This window comes from Ictalurus furcatus, chromosome 3 (assembly GCF_023375685.1).
Source record: "Ictalurus furcatus strain D&B chromosome 3, Billie_1.0, whole genome shotgun sequence".
Taxonomy (NCBI): Eukaryota; Metazoa; Chordata; class Actinopteri; order Siluriformes; family Ictaluridae; genus Ictalurus; species Ictalurus furcatus.
Genome location: NC_071257.1, coordinates 23,215,238 through 23,235,409, shown reverse-complemented (window position 1 = coordinate 23,235,409; position 20,172 = coordinate 23,215,238). Strand labels below are relative to the sequence as shown.

Below are 20,172 nucleotides of genomic sequence, written 5' to 3'. Positions count from 1 at the left end.
AAAAAAAAAAAAAAAAAAAAAAATACAAGTAGCATGCAATATTCAGAACCCTTTTTTGTTTTATTGCCTTCCTTGCAACAACGACATGTAGATCTGACCTCTCTGTATTTCATTACATGTATTATTGTATAATGCCTTGCGCAAAGTCTGTGATATCATCCAATCTCATCAGTCTGTCATCTCCTGAGGCCTATTTTCCCCCATTCTTCTATGAAAGCATCCCTTGACCTTCTAACTCTCCTGAGACTAGCATCAGAATGAAGTCAGATCAAACCCATAATAACCCTGTGTACTGATCAGGACAGGACACAGTGTATTCAGGTTGCATTTTAAATTTCTCAGTGCCAGCATGCGCAAGAGCTTGAATATCATTTTACAAAGTCATTCAACTTCACATTACAATCACAAAACATCAGGGAAAAGTTATACAGAATTTTAGTGTTTAAACTTTTCCATAGCTGAATTAGCCAGCCTATCAAGTGTTGCTTGTTGCATAGATTTTAACCATTATCCTAAATTCATCTTCCCCAATATTGGCTCTGAACTGTGGGAACGGACTCAATCTTTCTGTTTTCCCTGAGTAAAGCACAGTATGCTAAAGTGGTGACATCATGAAAGTTGAGGAATTTAAAGGGACCAGGGAATAGTGTCTGTCTGTCTACAGCCTACCTGGTTTCCATCTTGTTCATCAAAGGAGACAAGAGCTGCTCTGAGGGTAATGCTGCAGGGGCTTCTAAGATATAACCAGAGCTTAAATACTTTATAGTCACAAAACATTTCAGCATGAGTAATTGCTTTGTTAAACATTGTAATGATTTTTAGACCTAATAGGCCTATACATAATTTTAAAAAAAAATTATTTGATCACAAGAACTGAATTTAGAATGGCATTCAATAGGAAAAAGAAACAAGAAAATAATCAGTAAGTGCACAAAATAATAAACAGCTAAATGTCATAAAATAATGAACAGCTAAATGTTATGAGTCCTAAAGAGAATGTAGTGGAATATTGGCCTGTTTTCCTCTAGTTCTCTGACAGATTAAGGAGGTGGAAATCTGTGCTGTATAATTTTAAGAATTTATTATTATTATTGTTGTTGTTGTTGTTGTTGTTATTATTATTATTATTTCTATTATCATTGGTGACTGATATAATGAAAAGTGTTTAATTTCATCATGTTTATGAAACTTTCCACACATTCCACACAGAGATACTGTGAATAGGAAAAAGGATACACATGATTGATCATATTTAATGTCCTTCATTACATTGCTTTGCTGATAAGACTAGCTAATTAACCTCTACTATAGGTGATAATCTAATGCTAATTCAACAGGTGGTATATTATATAGTTATTTTTATGTCATTTTTAATAATGAAAGAGGTGCAGTCTATTCATGTCCCATTTCTGTTCATTTGTAAAACAAACAAACAAACAAACAAACAAACAAACAAACAAATACATGAATAAATAAAATACATAAAAATGACTACTCTAAATTGCTCTTAAATATGAGAAGGTGAATAAGTGAATAAATGAAAGTGTGATGCCCTGTGATGTACTGGAGTACACTTCCACAATACAGGAGAATTTCCACAATAGCTTGGATGAGGCAGGTTAATTGGTTACTGAAGATGAATAAAATAAATGAAGAATTCCTAGCATCACTGTACTCATTATTAAAAGTGCTAAATAATCATTAAAACCATATTGGATCAGTCAGATCAGTCAGTTTTATTAAAATGGCATTAAACAATTAGGGGGAAATTGAGGATCTGCTTCTTTCACATCTAAGATATCATTTTTCTTATCACTAAGAGGTTTAAAGTAACACAAACCATTATGATTCTTGTGCTGACAGTGAGACAGAGTAACGAGGCTCACTGTCAAAAACAATGTGTAACATTCTAGAGTAACCACCCAATACTCCAGTAATTCACCTTATCAAATTCTGAATGTAATTAAGAGCAAAGTAAACAGCCTTGGGCAGACAATAACAAAAAGTGGAGTTGATTGAAGGAAAGCCTCCAACATTACTTGAAATTAGACCGGACATGATAACATCTACTTATTAGGCATCTACTTCTACTTAAACATCTACTTGAACTCTCCAAATTTAATTAGTTCAGACACTCATTTCTATATGTGTGGTAAAGCTTTGCCTGAGCACATTTTCTGATAGCTCATCTATCTTTTACCACCTTGTGTACTAACACAGGATATAACACATTTTTAAATGTGCTTGGGAAAGGAAGTTATTATATAATTTTTTATTTTTTTTTAAAAAGCCACATCTAGGTTAAGTACATATTTGATCTATGGACTTAGAGGAGAAAATTTGCAGAGAGTACCTATAAAGTATGAGACAATATCCTCTTTCAAATAGCAAAGTGGGCTCAGCTTCTTAATTAATGTAACCTAATTTCAATGGCGTTAAAATGTGGTGAAGTGCTTGTGATCAAGATATATACGGCATGCCTTGGCACGACCCAAAGGAGATTTTCTCAGACACTGCCAATGAGATATGAAACATGAAAGGGGAAGGGCAATAGGCCTACTGGTGTGAATTCAACAAGCAGTGTTTTTTCAATATGGCCTCTGCTCTAAACTCCATTGATGTTGAGGAAGCACTCCAGTGACTTTCGGCCACTGGCGTCAGGGAGCCCTCCTCCCTTGTCCGTTGCGAGCTTGATGTGAGCGTGAAAGCTGTTGCTAATAAAAGTTTCAAAGAAAGGGATGAAAAGAAGGAGAAATTGAGCAGCCAGGGCTGCATTATCCCTGCTCTGTATGGTGGCTGCCCCGGCGGAGGTGTTCTGCCAATGGCAGGGGCTCTGAGAGGTCGCTGGAGATGTCACCAGCATTGCTCGAGGGCAGGGGCAAAATCACTCGCTTCTCACAGGCTTCAAAGCGCAGGGCAATTACACTCAAGTAGCCAAATGAATAGATGTATCAGCTTGCCAGCAGTTTCTTGAGCAAAACAGAAGAGGCCTTTGAGAAAGAGAGAGGAGGGCAGAGCCACACCTTATGAGTAATGCGTAACAACTCGCATGATAATTACTAGGAGGAAAAAAGCTGCCTATGCACCATCCAAAAAAAGGAACTTACTGCAATCATTGGTTCTGATCGTGGAGAGAAAAATATGAATAGCAAAAGTGCCGGAATGGCTGCACTCCATATGAGCAACGATGTTTAGAGAAGGCGCTCATTGTGAATGCTTCTCTCAGGCAGTGGCACATACGAAGTCAGATTCCCATTGAGTGTACTGAAAAGAGCCTTTGATTGGAAATTGCTTTGGCAGGAGAGCTCACCTGCAGAGAGTAGTCTATAGCCTCTTTTGGAGAGCCCAGCAGCTGCCAGAGCTGTAAGTCTGGGCACCTAGTGGGCCAAAGAATGGAGGCTGCAGAGTCTTTCAATACAAAGCCACTTAGTAACAGAAGGCATGTGCCAAGCTTGCAAAGCCAGAATAAAAAGTGCCCTTCGGAGTTGACTAAATATCAGGGGCCATTTTTTTTCTCGCTTTCTCCCAGTCCCTGCTCCTCAGCCCCCGCTCACACTTCTATCACAAGGACAATAGCAGACCTAAGGAGCCCTAACCGCAGAAATATACCAACAATCGCCAGGGAAAGGGCTGAGGAACTCCGCCGGAGTGTGGAAGCCATCAATTACATAGAGCAAAAGTTAAAAACCCAGCAGGGCCCACGCATTAGAATGCAGAGATATGCAGGCCTGCAGGCAGTGGAAGCCTGAACTGTGGCCAGGCTAACAGAAGCCCACAAAGTGTGGAAAATGAAGCATGAGTGAAAAAGTTTTACCACAACTTGTCTCATTTTTTCCCCACTGATTGGAAAGATATGAGTTGGATAATTGATATAAAAAAAATTGCAGCTGAAATCCAAGTGTGTGAAATTTCAATGGTGCTGGGTAAATATGCTACCTTTACTGTTTCCAAAATAATAATCCAATTAATCTCCAAAAACAATATAAACTCACAAATGAATTATAAACAAATCTGAACAGCACTTGTTGCATCTTAGTACAACAGCAAAGGCATAACTCATAGCCATGTGTTACAGAATACAGATTCCCTGCCTGAAAGCCTTCACAAACAGCAGAGGGCCTAAAAGGGATGAAAAGCACTTGACTGTCCGGACACTGAGAGCCTGAATTCCACTGTGCCTTTTTGGCCGTGTCTCTCAGAAGGCGCCGCCTGACACACTGAGAGCAATGCGCAGGGATCACACAAAGCCTCGTCAATTCAACCATCTCCCAGCAGCTAATTTATGATGCCCTCAAAGCAATTTTCACAGTCAGAAAAGTGCAATTGTATTTTCCAGCTCATTAAACCCAAGCACAACAAAGCTTTCATCCTCCCGCTTCCCCCCTCCCATTCCAGCCCTCCATCCCACAGTCTGCATTTCAAAAGAAGCATCGTGAAAACACAAACCTCTGTAAAGTGTAAAATAAACATTGTGCTCTCTTTAAAAAAAAAACATATTTTCTGGTCAACGCCTAGAGAGAAATTTGTCAACACATAAGCCCTGGATAAGAGGGCTCCAATTTAAAGCATTCATAAACTCAGATTGACCAAGTTTCAGTGAGAATTTAAGGCTTGTTTATTCAGAGGGCCTCTTCACTCTCCTCCCTCTGCTTTGTTCTGCGTTTCATGGGAGGACTTGGAAATTGTAATCTCAGGACAATCAGGCTGACTTATTTGTTCAGCTCCTGTCTCACTTGTAATCGCAGGAAAACCTTTAAATCACGTGAGTACCTGTCAAGCAGCTCCGCTGTACCCTCGGTTGCCCAGCCTCACAAACCTTACAGCCAAAAATAAGCTCCTATGGGGCTAATAAAAAAATTTGTTGTCCAATTGAGCTTGCATAATGTAGGGCTGACAAAGCATGGTCCTGGAGTACTCCACTTTAGTATATTATGTGCTTTAATACACCTACATTGAGTCAGGAAAATACTTAATTTTATTAGATGATTAGTTGGATCACGTGTCAGAGCAACTCCAGGGCCAGGATTGGGAACTACTGACATATTGGATGTAATTACACCCAGACAGGTTTTTTTTAATCTATGCTTTAAAACCATTTCCGAAAACAGTTTAATCCTCTGACATAAAAAACGAAAGCTGAGTGATGAATGCTTTCATGTTACCACAGAAAATATGCTGTTACAGTACTATGCAGGGATGGTTTTAAGTATAAGCAAATAAAATAATTGCTACAAATGTAGGGCATTAAAAGTGTAGCTGTAGAAAGTATGAATTATTACACAATAAGAGTGATTATAGTTTAAGAATGCGAAATTAACTTCATAATAGGTGAGCCCTTTGAACATTTTTCACACAAAAAATGCTTTCTAGTTTTAGTTTGTCATCGAATTAGCCAGAGAGATTGCTCACTGAGATTGCACAGAAGAGTTGCTTTGATAAAACAGTCAGCTCTGCTGTAGTGAATTTGCCCTGAAAACATTTCTGTGCTATGCAATTTGGCCTCAGTCAAACTTGGACTCATGTGAAGGGGAATACTGACGCTACGGCAGAAGCTTTTGTGAAAACCAACTCATTGTATGTCTGGCCACTGGAGAGAGACTGGGGGGGAGAGAGTATTTGAATGTGTGGTCAGAGTTTTTGGTCGCTCACTAAAACCACAAAGATGCCACAATTAGTTCTTGTCCCTACAGAGAAGGTCATGTGACCACTCTCATTGTATCTGGCCTTCACTCAAAAATCTTGGTTCAAGTCTGCAATCAGAATCCAGAAAATGACCTCAATTGTTGGTGTTAACTCTGTGGTATACCTTTAGTGCCATCTGTAAAATATATTCTACGTTTCTATGTTTAAACACAGAAGTTGCCATGTTGGAAAAATAGCGCTGCTTTAAAATTAAGGTTCCATATACTTAATTCTGTATGAATATAATTATGAATTGGGTTTTGTTTTTTGTTTTTTTGACCATGTAAAGTGATGCAGCACTTGATACAGATTGCCTAATAAAATGAAAAGAAGGAAAAAGCTTTGTAGGTGGTAGATTAAATTTCTCACCAGGGCAGCTCAGCAGTTCATGGGTAGCTTACCCTTATAATTGTTCAAAAACAAGAGCATGGCAATTGAGCTAAAGCAGGCAATGTCTTTTTTTTTTTTTGAAAGTCAAGGGACTCTAGGACTGGGGCCATGTTAGGCCACGTTAGCCTAAAATGATTAGGTCAGGTCAAGCTCTTGTTAAGTCAAATAAAAGGTCAACATACTTTCTACTTATCCGTGTCACCCGAGGCCTCTACTTTAAGTGCCCCCTCAGGGCTCTGTAAAAAATAATCCTAAGGAAACCTTATGCGTATGGATGTAAACCCAAAGCTGACTTGCTAAAGCAGTTTCCCTTTCGAGATAGTTAAGTATTTATGATGCCTGACCTCTGCCGGTTTCACTCTCAACAGTCCTGTGTGTTCTGGTTTAAAGTGAGTGGAGGAAAAGCTGGTCATTTAGTTATGAAGTGAAACAATTCAGTTACTGAAATAAACCCAATATTCAATTCGATTCAACATTTTGACAATTTAACTTATGCAGCGATTACTTTTCAATTCTAAATCGAGTCTAAAATAAGTTAGAAAAAAATTTGAAGCAAAACTACAGAGGTGTGCAGTTATTACATACACCTTTGTCATATTTTACTGTTTACAAAAAAAACCTATAAAACTGCTATAATACTTTTATATTTAGAATTAAATTTTAAAAGGTATAATTAATCTAACACCTAGCAGAATACAATTCTAAAGATTTTCAGATTTTCTTTCAGTTGAGTCAGTTTGAATACAAAATAATAATAATAATGAACATGAACATTAAATAGGGAAAAAATGTTCAAGTAGAAGCTCTGTGACAGGTTTATAAGACTACTACAGAGTTCTGAATGCTTCCAATCCTGGAACAATGCACAAATCCTAATCCTGCTCAGCCTGATTCAGAACATCTTTCAGAAGATCTTTCATTCTGCTATAGGACAGCTATATTTTACTTGGTGCTGGCTGTGATAATTTGCCCTGTTTCATATTTCAGCATCTTTACATAAATAAAGAGAAGATTTAAAAAAAAAAAAAAAGATCATCTTTAACATAAGGAAATTTTAAAAATGCAAATATTCATGACCGAACGAACAAAAACAAATAATTAAATATATATTTAATGTAATAATGTGTACATTAATTTCATTCATTGTTTACATTATGCTATGAAATACACATAATATACATAGTTTCTTGAATGTAAAGGCTTCTTTAGAATGATTTTCCGATTTCTAATTTTTTTCCATTCTTAAAAATGTGGAATTAGTACATTAGATAAACTCATTGCCTCTGTGAAAATGACCATCCCGCTTGAGGGTGACCTTGAGGGACAGATCTGCTTTCAAGCTCTATAATGACTTCTGACATGGTTTACTTGCCTCCATGCTGTGACAGAAATGTTTGCCGGAGTCAGAGGAGGAAATATTTGAAACAAGGCACCACTAAAGGGAGCCTGAAGCAAAACAGTGAGATTGCACTTCAAGAGCAAGTTTTTAAATAAAGGTGCTTGTGTGAAGAGGTACGGTATATGAATTAACACAACAACCCTATTACTGCCACACTTTAGTCTAACATTAAAATAAAAGTCATATGAACATTTGCCGTGTAACAGGAAATACATGACCACATAGAATTTAAATGAAGTCTGCACAGTTGTTTAATACAGAGACATTTCACAATGAAATCCAGATGAAAAACTTCACCTTTGGCTTTCAGTACACATGAGACTCAGAGCAGCTCAGAGTGACACAACATGATGCTCAGATGAAAACACGCAGAACTAGACTTGAATAATTTAAAACCTTTTTTTTTTTTTTTAAAGGTTATTCATTTGGAACATGATAAATTAATAATAATAATAATAATAATAATAATAATAATAATAATAACAACAACAATTGAAGGCAAAATTCTAAGCTCTATGACTTAATGAACTTGTACTGATAGTTGGAACGAAACAGTTAGAATGCAATAAATATATAATTTATATATATATATATATATATATATATATATATATATATATATATATATATATATATATATATATATACACACACACACACACACACACACACACACACACATATATATATATATATATATATATATATATATATAGAGAGAGAGAGAGAGAGAGAGAGAGAGAGAGCTGTGAGCTTGAATACTTTGGTCTACATGCTAATTATAGTAATATGATGTATGATTTGCACCTTTTCATGTAAGGTGTTATAAGCAAATGTTTATTCCAAAACATTTCTTAAAAGATACAGTTTTTAAAAAATGATAATAATATTATGACACCAGATATTTATCATGATCTGTTACAGTCTCTGTACCTGCACAGAAATGAAATCCCAATGATGAAACAGAGTAATGACAAGAAACTGCTGCAGGTATAGGGAGTGGTACTCCGTGTTCGGTATGTGATGGACGTGCATGTGCAAACTTGTGTGGGGTACTAATTGTCATTATGTAATTACAGCCATTCATGCCAAGAGGATAATATCACACTGCTGATGACTTTCAGACGTGAACTTTTACAATACAAACTTGGCTGAAATTAAATCAATCAAAGTAAATATTGTAAATATTTGTTATGGACTGCAGCATTACAAAATCTTTCACAGAGGCAAGTAAAAACATTTCTGTCTTTATATATATATATATCATTCAAAGTTCTGTCAGACTCAGTAACATTCTTAAAATGTTCATTTCTTAGAGTTCTTTTTTGAGAATCAGGGCGGAGGATGCATAAGAAATCTATGTAACCCCCTTTGGACACAGACAAACATTCCATCCAAAATCAGATCTTTGCAAAACTTTGAACTCACACACAAAGATCTAACATAAACAGTACTGCACTGCACCAAAGCAACTGCTCCACTGGCAAAGCAATAGTGAAATCATGAGGGATTCCCAAAGAAAAACATTTTGTGTTGATGTTTCAAGCAATTATACTAAGCCCAAGAAAAGCAACAGGAAAAATTAACTATTCAATAAAAGTGGCTGAGAGGGCTAGTTAAGAGGGTGGGGGGTGAGGGGTGGGGGGCACAAGGTTTCCAGAATGACATTGAATTCCCAAGAGGTGAAATAATGCCCTTAGATGACTGTGAAGGAAATTACTTAATAGCTGTAAAGAAGCAAGGAGTAACAGTGATATTGTTAGATACAACACATAATATAGATGTTTAACTACTGAGGCCTGACCTCTTGCAGCTCTCCACTGAACAACAGCAGAAGTAAGTGATTATACTGCAGGGACTTTCATTTTCCGCTTGTAATACTGTGCAGATGACAATTTTTTTGGGACAAATTACTATTAAAAAGATTTTATTTAAAATATTTACAAAATATTTTTAATGAGTGGTCCTAATTTATAATGATGAACATAACGCATAATAGCACAATAATTAGTGGCATGATTTCACTCATTAAAAAAACTCACATCACATTCGTTTTCTGATACTAAAGACAATAGGTGAATGTAATATGTTTAACAAAATGCTAAGCACTAATGTGATTTACTTTTCTTTTAGATACACTTCAGATATAAAACATGTATAATTCACAAATCACAAACTCCTTAAAATAATATACTGAGATGTGCAACAACAACAATAAAATAAGGTCATATTTAGAATGAACTTAGCATACTTACTGAGGCACAAATGTGAAAATTCATGATACTTGTGTTGGCATATTATATCTCCAAACATTTAGTAAAGTAATAGGGCACAGAGGTAAACAATTAAACCCCCAAAATGCCCTTGCCAGAGACAAATTCACTAGGCTCTTTTAATAAGTAAGCCTCCTGTCATTTTCTGTCATTTTGAGTTAAAGAGCAGCACACTGTTTACAGTATTCTGCTTTGTAATAAATCAGAAGACCACTTCCTTCAGGGAAGTAAACACTTCAATATGTGAACTGGTTTTTGAAGAACATTCACAAGTGCTCTCATTAGAGGAGGATACATGGGCCCAGCCATTACACTGACACACCACCTTCCTGAGAGCAAACTGAAGCACACTGAAAGCTCTCAGGCTATTTTAACATTGACAGGAGGAAAATCTGCTTTTCAATGTTTTATTAAATTAGCCTAATCTAGAAAATTGTTCAGTCATAAAATGGTGACTACTATTTTTGTTTTTGTTTACAGTTTAAATTGTAGGAAACAGACACATTACACTCACTGTTAAGAAACAGCGGGTTCCTTAAAAATTTTAAGATACAAATACGAGCAAAATACGAAGTGTTTTAAAAAAGAATTGCGGAGTTACTTTATTGGTATAAATCAAATATTCAAACGTATTAAATTCCTTTGAATGTACTTAGCCGGAAAAAAATACGCTATGGTGTTAAAACATATAAATAGTTTTCATTAGTAAATATTGCGTTTAAAATGCAGTGTGTAGCTCTACATCGAATTTTAACACACTTTCGCTTCACAATCCGAACGAAACCATACAATTATGAATATTATAAATGCATACATTAAATATAAAATATTTATTTGAATAGCCTATATTTAAAATACTTCCGTTCCAAAAAAAAAACAAACAAACAAAAAAAAAAACCCAAACCATTTCCAAGCAGCACAAGCAGCAATCAATGTAATTAAATGCACTGTGAAATATTTAACTTCCTTCATGTGAATGGTATGTTTACAACTGTCAAGAGAACATAAACCGGTTTGAAAAGTTTGAAGTCTATTCGTTGAAGAAAATTTTTATCTAAAAAACAAAAAAACAAAACAAAACACCGATTGTGTGTTTTGATTGAACAGTCATGAGTTTGGTGAGGTTTGAGCGTGCAGCAGTAAAGTGGCAATGTGTGGGAACCGTTAGCTCTGCACTTATTTCCCTGCCATTAAAGTGTTGCAGGAGAGAATTGGTTAAGTGGAGCTACCCGCTGCCTTACTCTCCCCGAGGTAGCTTCCTTTTTGATCTCGCCGAGACTGGCGCCTTCCAAAGCACGACTTGTCTGCCTTATGAAATGCTTTGACTTACGGTGAAGGCTTGCCAGTTGCGTTTCAATAGAGGCTTTTTTTTGCAATCTTAAAGGGCCAAGACAAGCTTTAAACTGCTGTAATGTGGCGTGACACAATCGTCATTCATTCATTCCCATCATTTATCAATTGTTCCTGAAGATCAAGCTAAACATGATCTAATTGGTGCACTTTGTTTTGTCTTTATTACTTAAAGTGTAATTTCTGCATAGCCTACATTTCCTCCTAAACATTCTGCTGAAAAAAAAAAGTTCACAAATAAGCCTACTTGTCGATCATTTTTATGTACGATATGGCTGAAATGATTTAAAAAGATTTTAATGTATTAAAGTTTTATAACAAATACATGTCTCACACACACACACACACACACACACACACACACACACACACACACACACACACACACACACACACAAAAATCAAAGAAGAAAGGCCCAAGGAAGTGGCTAGTTGTCTTGATGCATGGTTTCAATAAGGGTTAAGCTAATGAGTGCAGAGAGTCTCTCTCTCTCTCTCTCGCTCCCTCTCTCCCTCTCTCTCTCCCTCTCTCTCTCTCTCTGGCCCCTCCGGTTAATTGCAACAAAAGTTCTCAAATAGCTCAAACACTGGAGCCCTGGAGCCATCAATAAACCACCGCGGCAAGACAAGTATGATTGACCACGCACATTTCTTTCAAAATCACTTTGACGTCCGTCCCTAAGAAAGTTTGCTGGCCAATCAGAAAGCAGACATGGGGAGTCATGTGGGCAAAATCAAGCGCCGATTGGAGGGCGGCAAAGAAGAAAGCGAACTTTTTGGAGTTTTATAGCTGGGAGAGCTTTGGGCTATACAAGAGAGAAGGAAGCGTCGTAGAGACGCGGCGAATGACAGACAGGAAAAGAAGCGAGGACGAGTTAAATTGAGAGGGCCTGGCAGTTTGGAAGTTGTATGGCCCCTTTACCCGCCACGATGAGCTCTGTTCAAGGAACTATTTCCCAAGAAGGTGAAGCACAGAAGCGCGCAAACACGGACGCAGAAGAGGCTGAGAGCACCGAGAGAGCGGCGGCCAAGGGATGTAAAAACAAGGCGTTCAGTCTTCCCTTTAGTGTGGAGTCTCTAATATCGGACAGAGTTACTTCCAGGACTTCATATTCCGCATCCGACTCAGGGCTTATATCCCCTTCTGAGGAACGATCACAACTCTCACCAATGGGTCTTTACACAGACAGGAAACTGCCGCTGGAGAGCGTCTCAAACTTAGCTGTGGGGAAAAGAGGAGACTCGGAGGAGCTAAATGAGAAGGGACAGGGCGGATGGTTTCAGACACCGTCATACGCCTCTCCTCCAAGTAAGTGGCAATTCAAAACAAAATCTACCTATTCGTTAGGTTATGTAGCAAGCTTTTGCAATGTTCTTGACACGCACATGTCATGTTTCTTCATGCAGCCTATAACCTTAATGTAGATGATTTGGAACAGGTTTTCTCTAGGGGAAAATCTTTTGAAAATCAAAGTATGTTGTCAAAAATGGACCTTAATAATAAAAAATCGAACAATCCATATCCAAGCCTGTACCTTTTAAATGGTCCAACTGTTTGGTTTGTGTATGCCTCTTTACTTCTACCTTATTCTATCTGTCATTCTCACACTTGTGTTTTGCTTTGTGTGTGTGTGTGGTGTTTTTTACAGGACACCCGAGTCCGTCTCCATGCGCGCTCCGAAAACACAAGAACAACAGAAAACCCAGGACCCCGTTCACCACCTCGCAGCTGCTAGCTTTAGAGAGAAAGTTCCGCCAGAAGCAGTACCTCTCCATTGCAGAAAGAGCGGAGTTTTCCAATTCCCTCAATCTTACAGAGACCCAAGTGAAGATTTGGTTCCAAAACAGGAGAGCGAAAGCAAAGAGACTTCAAGAAGCCGAGTTAGAGAAACTGAAACTCGCCTCGAAGCCTCTGTTACCGGCGTTCGCCTTCCCCTTCCCGCTGGGAGCGCACGTGACTTCTCCCGGTCTGTACGCAGCCTCGAGCTCTTTCCCGCGGCCTTCACTGCCCGTGCCGGGACTTTTCGGAGGACCTGTTACCTATGGGATGTATTATTTGTCTTAAATGTGTTCCGTGTAATTACCTGCAAGACTGTTGTTTTTTTGCCGGTCATAAGCGGACAAGTTCAAATGTCCGACTTTGAAAGTAAAAACAAACTGGCGCGAGCCTTTACACACATTTAAGTCTGAGAGCGACAATTAAGAAATTTTACATATATATATATATATATATATATATATATATATATATATATATATATATATATATATATATAGAAAGCTTTCCGTGGTGCCCTTAAAAAATGTAAAATGAAAAACTGTGGCTTATAGTCCCCCCCCCCCCCCCCAAAAAAAAAAAAACTCGTCAAACCGTCAAGTCTTTATATCAGCAGAAATTTAAATAATTTAATTAAAGGTAAAGTAATCTTTGGAAAAAACCTCATTTTGGAACAATATATACTCCCCCCCCAAAAATGTTGAAGGCCAGAAAGGCCATCTGAAAGGCCCGATTATTTGAATACACATCGAGCACCCCTAACTTGAAATGATTTTCAAATATCACCACGACTACATTTGCAAAAATTGCCGAGGTACTTGTAATTTTCCTTGTGAACTGTTGTGGAGTGTTTAAGTAGCTGTAATCGCGGTCCATATTCGCTTTTCTCAGAGCCGATGGTTAAATAGTGAAGGCTATAACGTTTAATGGGTTTACATTTGCCCACAAGGATAACTTTCATTGGTTTTTCGTTTAGCCACAATACCCTTGTGCTACATGTACTATTCTATAGTTTGATAGATTGTAAAATTAACCTCTAGACCTTTTTATAACTGTAAATACGCGTATATATTAGCATACAGATATTTTCAACTACATTTGAAATTACGAATAGAATTGATATTTATATACTGTGTTTACATTTACCTCCTGTAAATTATTGTATATATTTGTACATAAAAATAGAAAAAAATAATCTTTTTGTATTAAAAAAATACATTTTGAACAAGATGAGTGTGACTTGTTTTACTAGAGAGTAAACTGCAGACCCGACCTGCAGGATTTTATTATTAAAATAAAATCGGAAATGATGTTCTCTATTATTGACATGTTCAGTCAAATGCATAGGCCTATAGATACGTGTAAAAATCGTTCTGCCTTTTAGAGTAAAGTTTAACCCACTGCATAATAAAGATCCAGGTAGTTTGTTACAAATATAATTAAAAATGTGAACATTTTCGGGAAGGCGCAGTGTTGCATCGTTTAAAATGAGTTTTCTTATAGGCGACTATTTGGACGTTGGATTTATAAGCATAAGCAACAAACTGTTGCTATTAATAGGAAAACTAGTCACTTATATTATTAAGTCTGATATTTAGCTCAGTATGAGCTTTCTATTTGGTTATGCATTATCCGTTCATCTAAATTAACTTAACCATGATCAAAATTCTAAATAATTCGTTCTCAGAGTTTAAATTTGTTCTTCATTTGGGTTCAAACCTCAATGGCAACTCCAGTGAATACTCTCAATTTATAAGGAGTTAATTACACTCTAAATCTGCGCAATAACCAGTGCAACTGGAAACATTTTAAAGACAAAATGCTTACTAAAGATTGTAAATATAAATTCCGATGTGTTCAGTTCATTACATGCCTTGCACAAATTTAACCAAAGAATAATGGATAAAGAGTCAATTACATTGACATTGGGATTTTGCTTTTGCTTTATTTTTACTGTAAAAATAGTCCTCCAATATAATTCTGGACATGGATAAATGTAAGATCATATAAAAAGATATAGTATTTAACAAATGCAAGCTTTCCTCTACTTCTTTTTCCTTCCACCTCTGAAGCCTCTGACTGAGCCATGGCCAAAGCAAATAGTTGGTGGCACCCTGGACAAAATAACAAATTGACATTAAATAAACATTTAAAATATCAACACACTGTCACATTCTGTTATGGCATTTAGACAGAATATTTTATAAATACTTACTTATAAGTATAATGTGGCTTTTGTCGCTCAGGAAGGGCAAGCTCATGGCTCTCAGACTCTTGGGTCAGAGAAAAATCCATCAACTCACAATTCTCTAATTCTCCATGTCGACTAACTACATTACCAGGCCCTGTCAAACGCTTTTCATCCTGCTGAGGAATCTTTTCCCCTTTTGTTCCTCTGAAAGATGAATAAAAAAACTTATAACAACCTGCTAACATATTTCATTACATGAGCAAGATTTTAAGTAAAAATGGGCATAACACTAATCACGAACCATTAACAGCAACTGCATAATGAATAAAAAATTTCAGTCAAACCTTCTGATTTTCTTTGGTTTGTCAAATCTGAAGTCTGATGGATAGCTGTGAGTAGTGATCAGATGCTCTTTCCTTTTTTTGCTGGTTTGGAATTTCAGTCCACATCCCTCAACCAAACACTGATACTGAAAAGCCATATTACATTGGACATCTTAACAAGAGTCGAGTTGTTCCCAGTTGTGTAGTAGGAGTAGACTGTTTCCATTTTGTATGTGGTCATGCTATTTTAAGTCTTTAACAATTAGGATACCATACAAAGCAAGAACGCAGTTAATATTTTCCTAAACAAAGCATATGGACAAAAAACAAAGGGGTAAACAAAGACTGGATGATTTTCCACTTCCCAAAAATACACTTCACTGACTACAGCCAAAAGATGGCGGCATAAGCTACACACATCAGATCAATAATCATGGCATATTTTTTGATAACAGCCAAGCAGTGAAATAGTGGCTGTTGGCATTTACTGTAAAAACTGGCTGCTTGTTTTTAAAAGTGTTCCAGTGGGATAATTTTTACTTTTAGGTTTACTTCTAAGTAAACAGAGAGAGTAAACGATACACTGCTGCACATTAGGAGTGTCTTCTAATAGCCTACTGTATCTAATTTCTATGAAAGGGATCTCTCTGGAGAGTCCCTCTCTTTCAGAACGTGTGTAACAAGTTCTTCCTGTATTATGCGCTTTCTTGGTGTGGGGGATTATAAGACTCAGAGCTGTAGCAAATGCCAAAAGCAGTGCTAATTTTCACTTTAAATTCAATGCAACATGTCCTCTGACTATTTAGCTATAGGAGTATACTAGCCTACTGTTAATTCACTATTAATTTATTTGTCATTAGCTGCTGATCACTAAGACACTTCTGGGTACAAGATGCGCTGCATGAATCACACAGCAAAGTTTCCAAAGTTGGTTTTAATCATTCAAGTGTTTGTAAATGCTGAAGGTGTTAATTCCATACTGGGCATTTGGATGTGCAGGAACACGCATAACATAACAAAACAGCGTTAAAAAATTGTATCTTTAAATGCAAAGGTAATATTTATACTTCATAATGATCATGGACATTTCTGGTATAGACATTACCATACACTCTCTGTCTGCCATGACCTTAAAAAGAGAGTCGTGCCACTCTAATAAGTGTATATCCAGCAGACGGTTGGAAGGAAAGGAGCGCTTGCAGCTGGAGCACACATGACGATGAAGTGAATTGTAGTGGTGCTCGTATCCCTCAAGAGTGTTGAAAAGCTGCTTACAACCGGCAATGTGACACTGGAATTCTGAAATGCTTAAAGTAAGTCAAAGGCATATGAAGTTAGTGCTTAATTATAATATGCATAATTATACCTTAGTCTCAAATTAATATATATTAAAAATTCACAAGTTCATTGTAGGTCTGTAATATGATGACACACTACTGCTATCAAGAGACTTTAGGACAGAACACTCATTACAGAACACATAACTGATAGTATTTCAAAAAACACTGAACAATGTTTATTAAAAAAGTCACACCAATTATTAAGAGCCTGGAAGCAATTACTGGTGTTGAACTGATCAAATTATTTTTATTTTTCACCAATTGTTTTTAATAATGATCCCCGATAAATAGCTAAATCTGGTCAACTTTAAATTAAAAGTGTTTGTTTCATCTGGTAAATTATGTTGGTTCCATAATAAGCCACCTATGCAAAACGAAAATATTCAATAAATATTATACATGGTAAAATAAAATGTTCCACAATAAACACTGAATTCATTGCTGAATAAATGTGTCTGTGTAAAAAAAAACAACAACAACAAAAAAACAAACACACACATTGTTCCTTTTAACAAGATGATAGTAACACTGGTCACAGACATACTGTCAAGTTTTATTCCAATGCATGTCAGAAGGTTACAATGCTCTTCTATATATCTAATAACTAACCTAATGGCACTCACTTTAATGATGGAGATTCTTCTGTGAGAGGTGTCACGAGATCCTGCAAGTATAAGTGTCTGTGCACATCGCCATCCTGTTGGGAAGAGGGAACAGTTTAGAGTAGAAACCAAATGCAAAATGCAAACACTTTTGCAACCGAGGATCCCCCGGATTGTAGAAAAAAAAAATACACAGACTCACACAGGATCACAGAACAGTGGTAAAAATCCATCTGTTGGGATATTAGGTATATTAATTATAGCTAACTATTTACTTTTAAGTTACTGAATTTTAATATAAATCCAATTAATTCAAGTAACTAATCATTTTATTTGTTAATTTTCATAACTACCAACACTATAGTATGTAGGTCTGCCAATATATCAGACCTCTGGCAGTCACTTATATAGATGTTAAATTAGTAGATTGCCAGACACTCACTGTAGATTTAAATAGAGATTACAACCTCTAAATTCTTGCTGCCAGTAGGAATACTGGAACTACAGCTGATGCAGTGAAATGAAAAGTCAACATCTTGTGCATGGAATAACTAATCACATTTGACAGTAACACAGTTTTTGCAGCACCATACATCACACTTCTTTCATTAAAGCCTTTATATGCAGTGCAGACTTGCACTACTCGAACCCAGTGCTCTGCAACACACTAAGGCCTAAATTGCCATTTGTCTCCAGGGTTCCTGGCCTTGACATATTGCCAGAGCATTTTTCAGACTGAAGTTTTAAACTTTCCAGACTTTCAGCCTTTTTTCAGACTCAAGTTCAAAAAGGAAAACATGAAATGTGATATGTATTAGGGAAGTTGCACTAATAAGGGAGGAATTAAGAACAAGCGATTTAGAAACTCAAATATAAAATAAAAAAAAGAATATATGAGTGTGTGTGTATATTATATATATATATATATATATATATATATATATATATATATATATATATATATATACACACACACAAAGTAATTAGAATATTAATGTTTTTGTTTGCTTAGATTAGATTATTATTACAGTTTCTACATGCGCAAGGCCTGGAAACAATTTTCTTTAAATCCCAGTCTTTTACAGACTTTACAAACAACGGTTCCCCAATATCAAGAACTGATAAGATAGAAAAGATGGGAATTCATTTGGATTTGGCAGCTTTTAAGATGATTCGTTTGTTGTTATTTTACACGTTTTATTTTAAATATATATAACACTTTTGATTCTTTAAACCAGATAAACTTCCCTAACTCCGAGAAGTCAGTGGTGAGAATCAGCACTGTGGCATTAGACTGCTGTCACTTCTAACCTACACTCACTCATATGGTAAAGATCAGAGAAGAAAACATACCACAAAGAACTCCTCATCTTTGTCTAAACGAATTGTCCGGGGTGTGAAATTAAACGGTGAGCTGTTTTCCTCCAGTCCATCGCCTCTTTTGGCAAACTGCTGAGAATATGAGTCACTAGAATTTTTGACAACGGGTACTGAAAGAATATCGATTCTCTGTGTATCACATCCAACCAAAAGTTGTATCAAATTAGTAGACTGCAACATAGCTCATGCACGTCCTATCTCCGGCTGTCAACCCACTCATTTCTCACAAGTACTTCCTTAAACGTCATTGACACGTCACTGCCATCTGTGTCTCACAGGTCCCAAACACCGTCTCTTAAAGAAAACGTTTCATTTGTACCTCTAAACTATAGCCACAAGAGGGCAGCAAAGCCCGCATACTGAGAGTGCAATGCACTAAGTACATTCCGGCATGTTGGGAAAACACATGGCAATAAATACAGTGACGTGACTTTTGTTGGTTAACAGCACAAACTCCAAAAGCGGTGCATCGACTCTCTGCTTCAAAATCAACCGAGGAGCCAGTGTCAGACTTTATCAGACTTTCTTTTTGTTCTGCATTTCACTTAAAAAATGTATATATTTTATAGATATACAGAAGTACAGTAGAAGACGGAGAAGAACGCTATTGTGTATATTATTATTATTATTAGTAGTAGTAGTAGTAGTAGTAGTAGTAGTAGTAGTATAAAAAATGCAAGCACATTCTTCCTGTTTCATAAGGAATATATATTTATGTGAACACAAACAAACCCGCATTTAAGAATCTTCAGTGTCACTACGGATTTTACGTCATTTTCACTGAAGACATCTTTACAACTTCTCCTTATTTACTAATGGATGTTTTGTTTGTTTATGACAGGTAATTGTTCTCAGAATTCAGGTGCTCACACTAATACCTCACAATTCAGATGCTCACATTGTACAATACTTCACGATTAATTATATATATATATATATATATATATATATATATATATATATATATATATATATATATATATATATATATATATAAACCTACAGCTTGTCAATACATTGGTTTCTGGGGGCCCAAGGCAGTTGCCCACCTCTGCTTAGTGCTAAGTCCATCCCTGACTGACCAATACCTCATGATTCAGGTCCTCACATTGTACAACACCACAACACCTTATGACCTTATACAAATATTAGTCTTAAAAAAAGTATTAGACCATGCAACCTGCTGGCCCTTTGTGAATAAAATTTGGCCACCCCTGCCTTGGAGTAAACGATCAAAAGAACAGAGCAGCCAGATGATCACATACAGCACATCCTTAATGACTGTACATCAGTCAACTAAGAACTACTGCATTGTTTGTTATAGTGCTGCTGGAAGTATTAGATTTTACAAGGATAATGATTTAGGATAAAGGTTTATGAGCTCATCAATTGCATTACAAGTGTATGAGCGACTTTTCTGCCTCAGTCCTGCCACCTTTGACTTCTCTTTACAATTTGAGGCACC

General features: G+C 36.5%; 2 protein-coding genes across 2 annotated transcripts; one reads left to right on the top strand and one right to left on the bottom strand.

Moving 5' to 3' along the window:
• The first annotated feature begins 11,518 nt into the window (after nt 1-11,518).
• Nucleotides 11,519-13,279, top strand: msx3 (muscle segment homeobox 3). Its single transcript, XM_053620135.1, has 2 exons — nt 11,519-12,403; nt 12,744-13,279. Exons 1-2 carry the CDS (start codon nt 12,004-12,006, stop codon nt 13,157-13,159), a joined length of 816 nt encoding a protein of 271 aa, XP_053476110.1. The 5' UTR covers nt 11,519-12,003; the 3' UTR covers nt 13,160-13,279.
• A 1,503-nt stretch (nt 13,280-14,782) lies between these two features.
• Nucleotides 14,783-19,083, bottom strand: znf511 (zinc finger protein 511). Its single transcript, XM_053621579.1, has 6 exons — nt 18,681-19,083; nt 17,349-17,422; nt 16,491-16,692; nt 15,407-15,531; nt 15,087-15,266; nt 14,783-14,985 (listed from the first exon to the last, which is right to left on the bottom strand). The coding sequence occupies exons 1-6, from the start codon at nt 18,885-18,887 to the stop codon at nt 14,916-14,918; spliced, it is 858 nt and encodes a 285-aa protein (XP_053477554.1). The 5' UTR covers nt 18,888-19,083; the 3' UTR covers nt 14,783-14,915.
• Nucleotides 19,084-20,172: the final 1,089 nt, after the last annotated feature.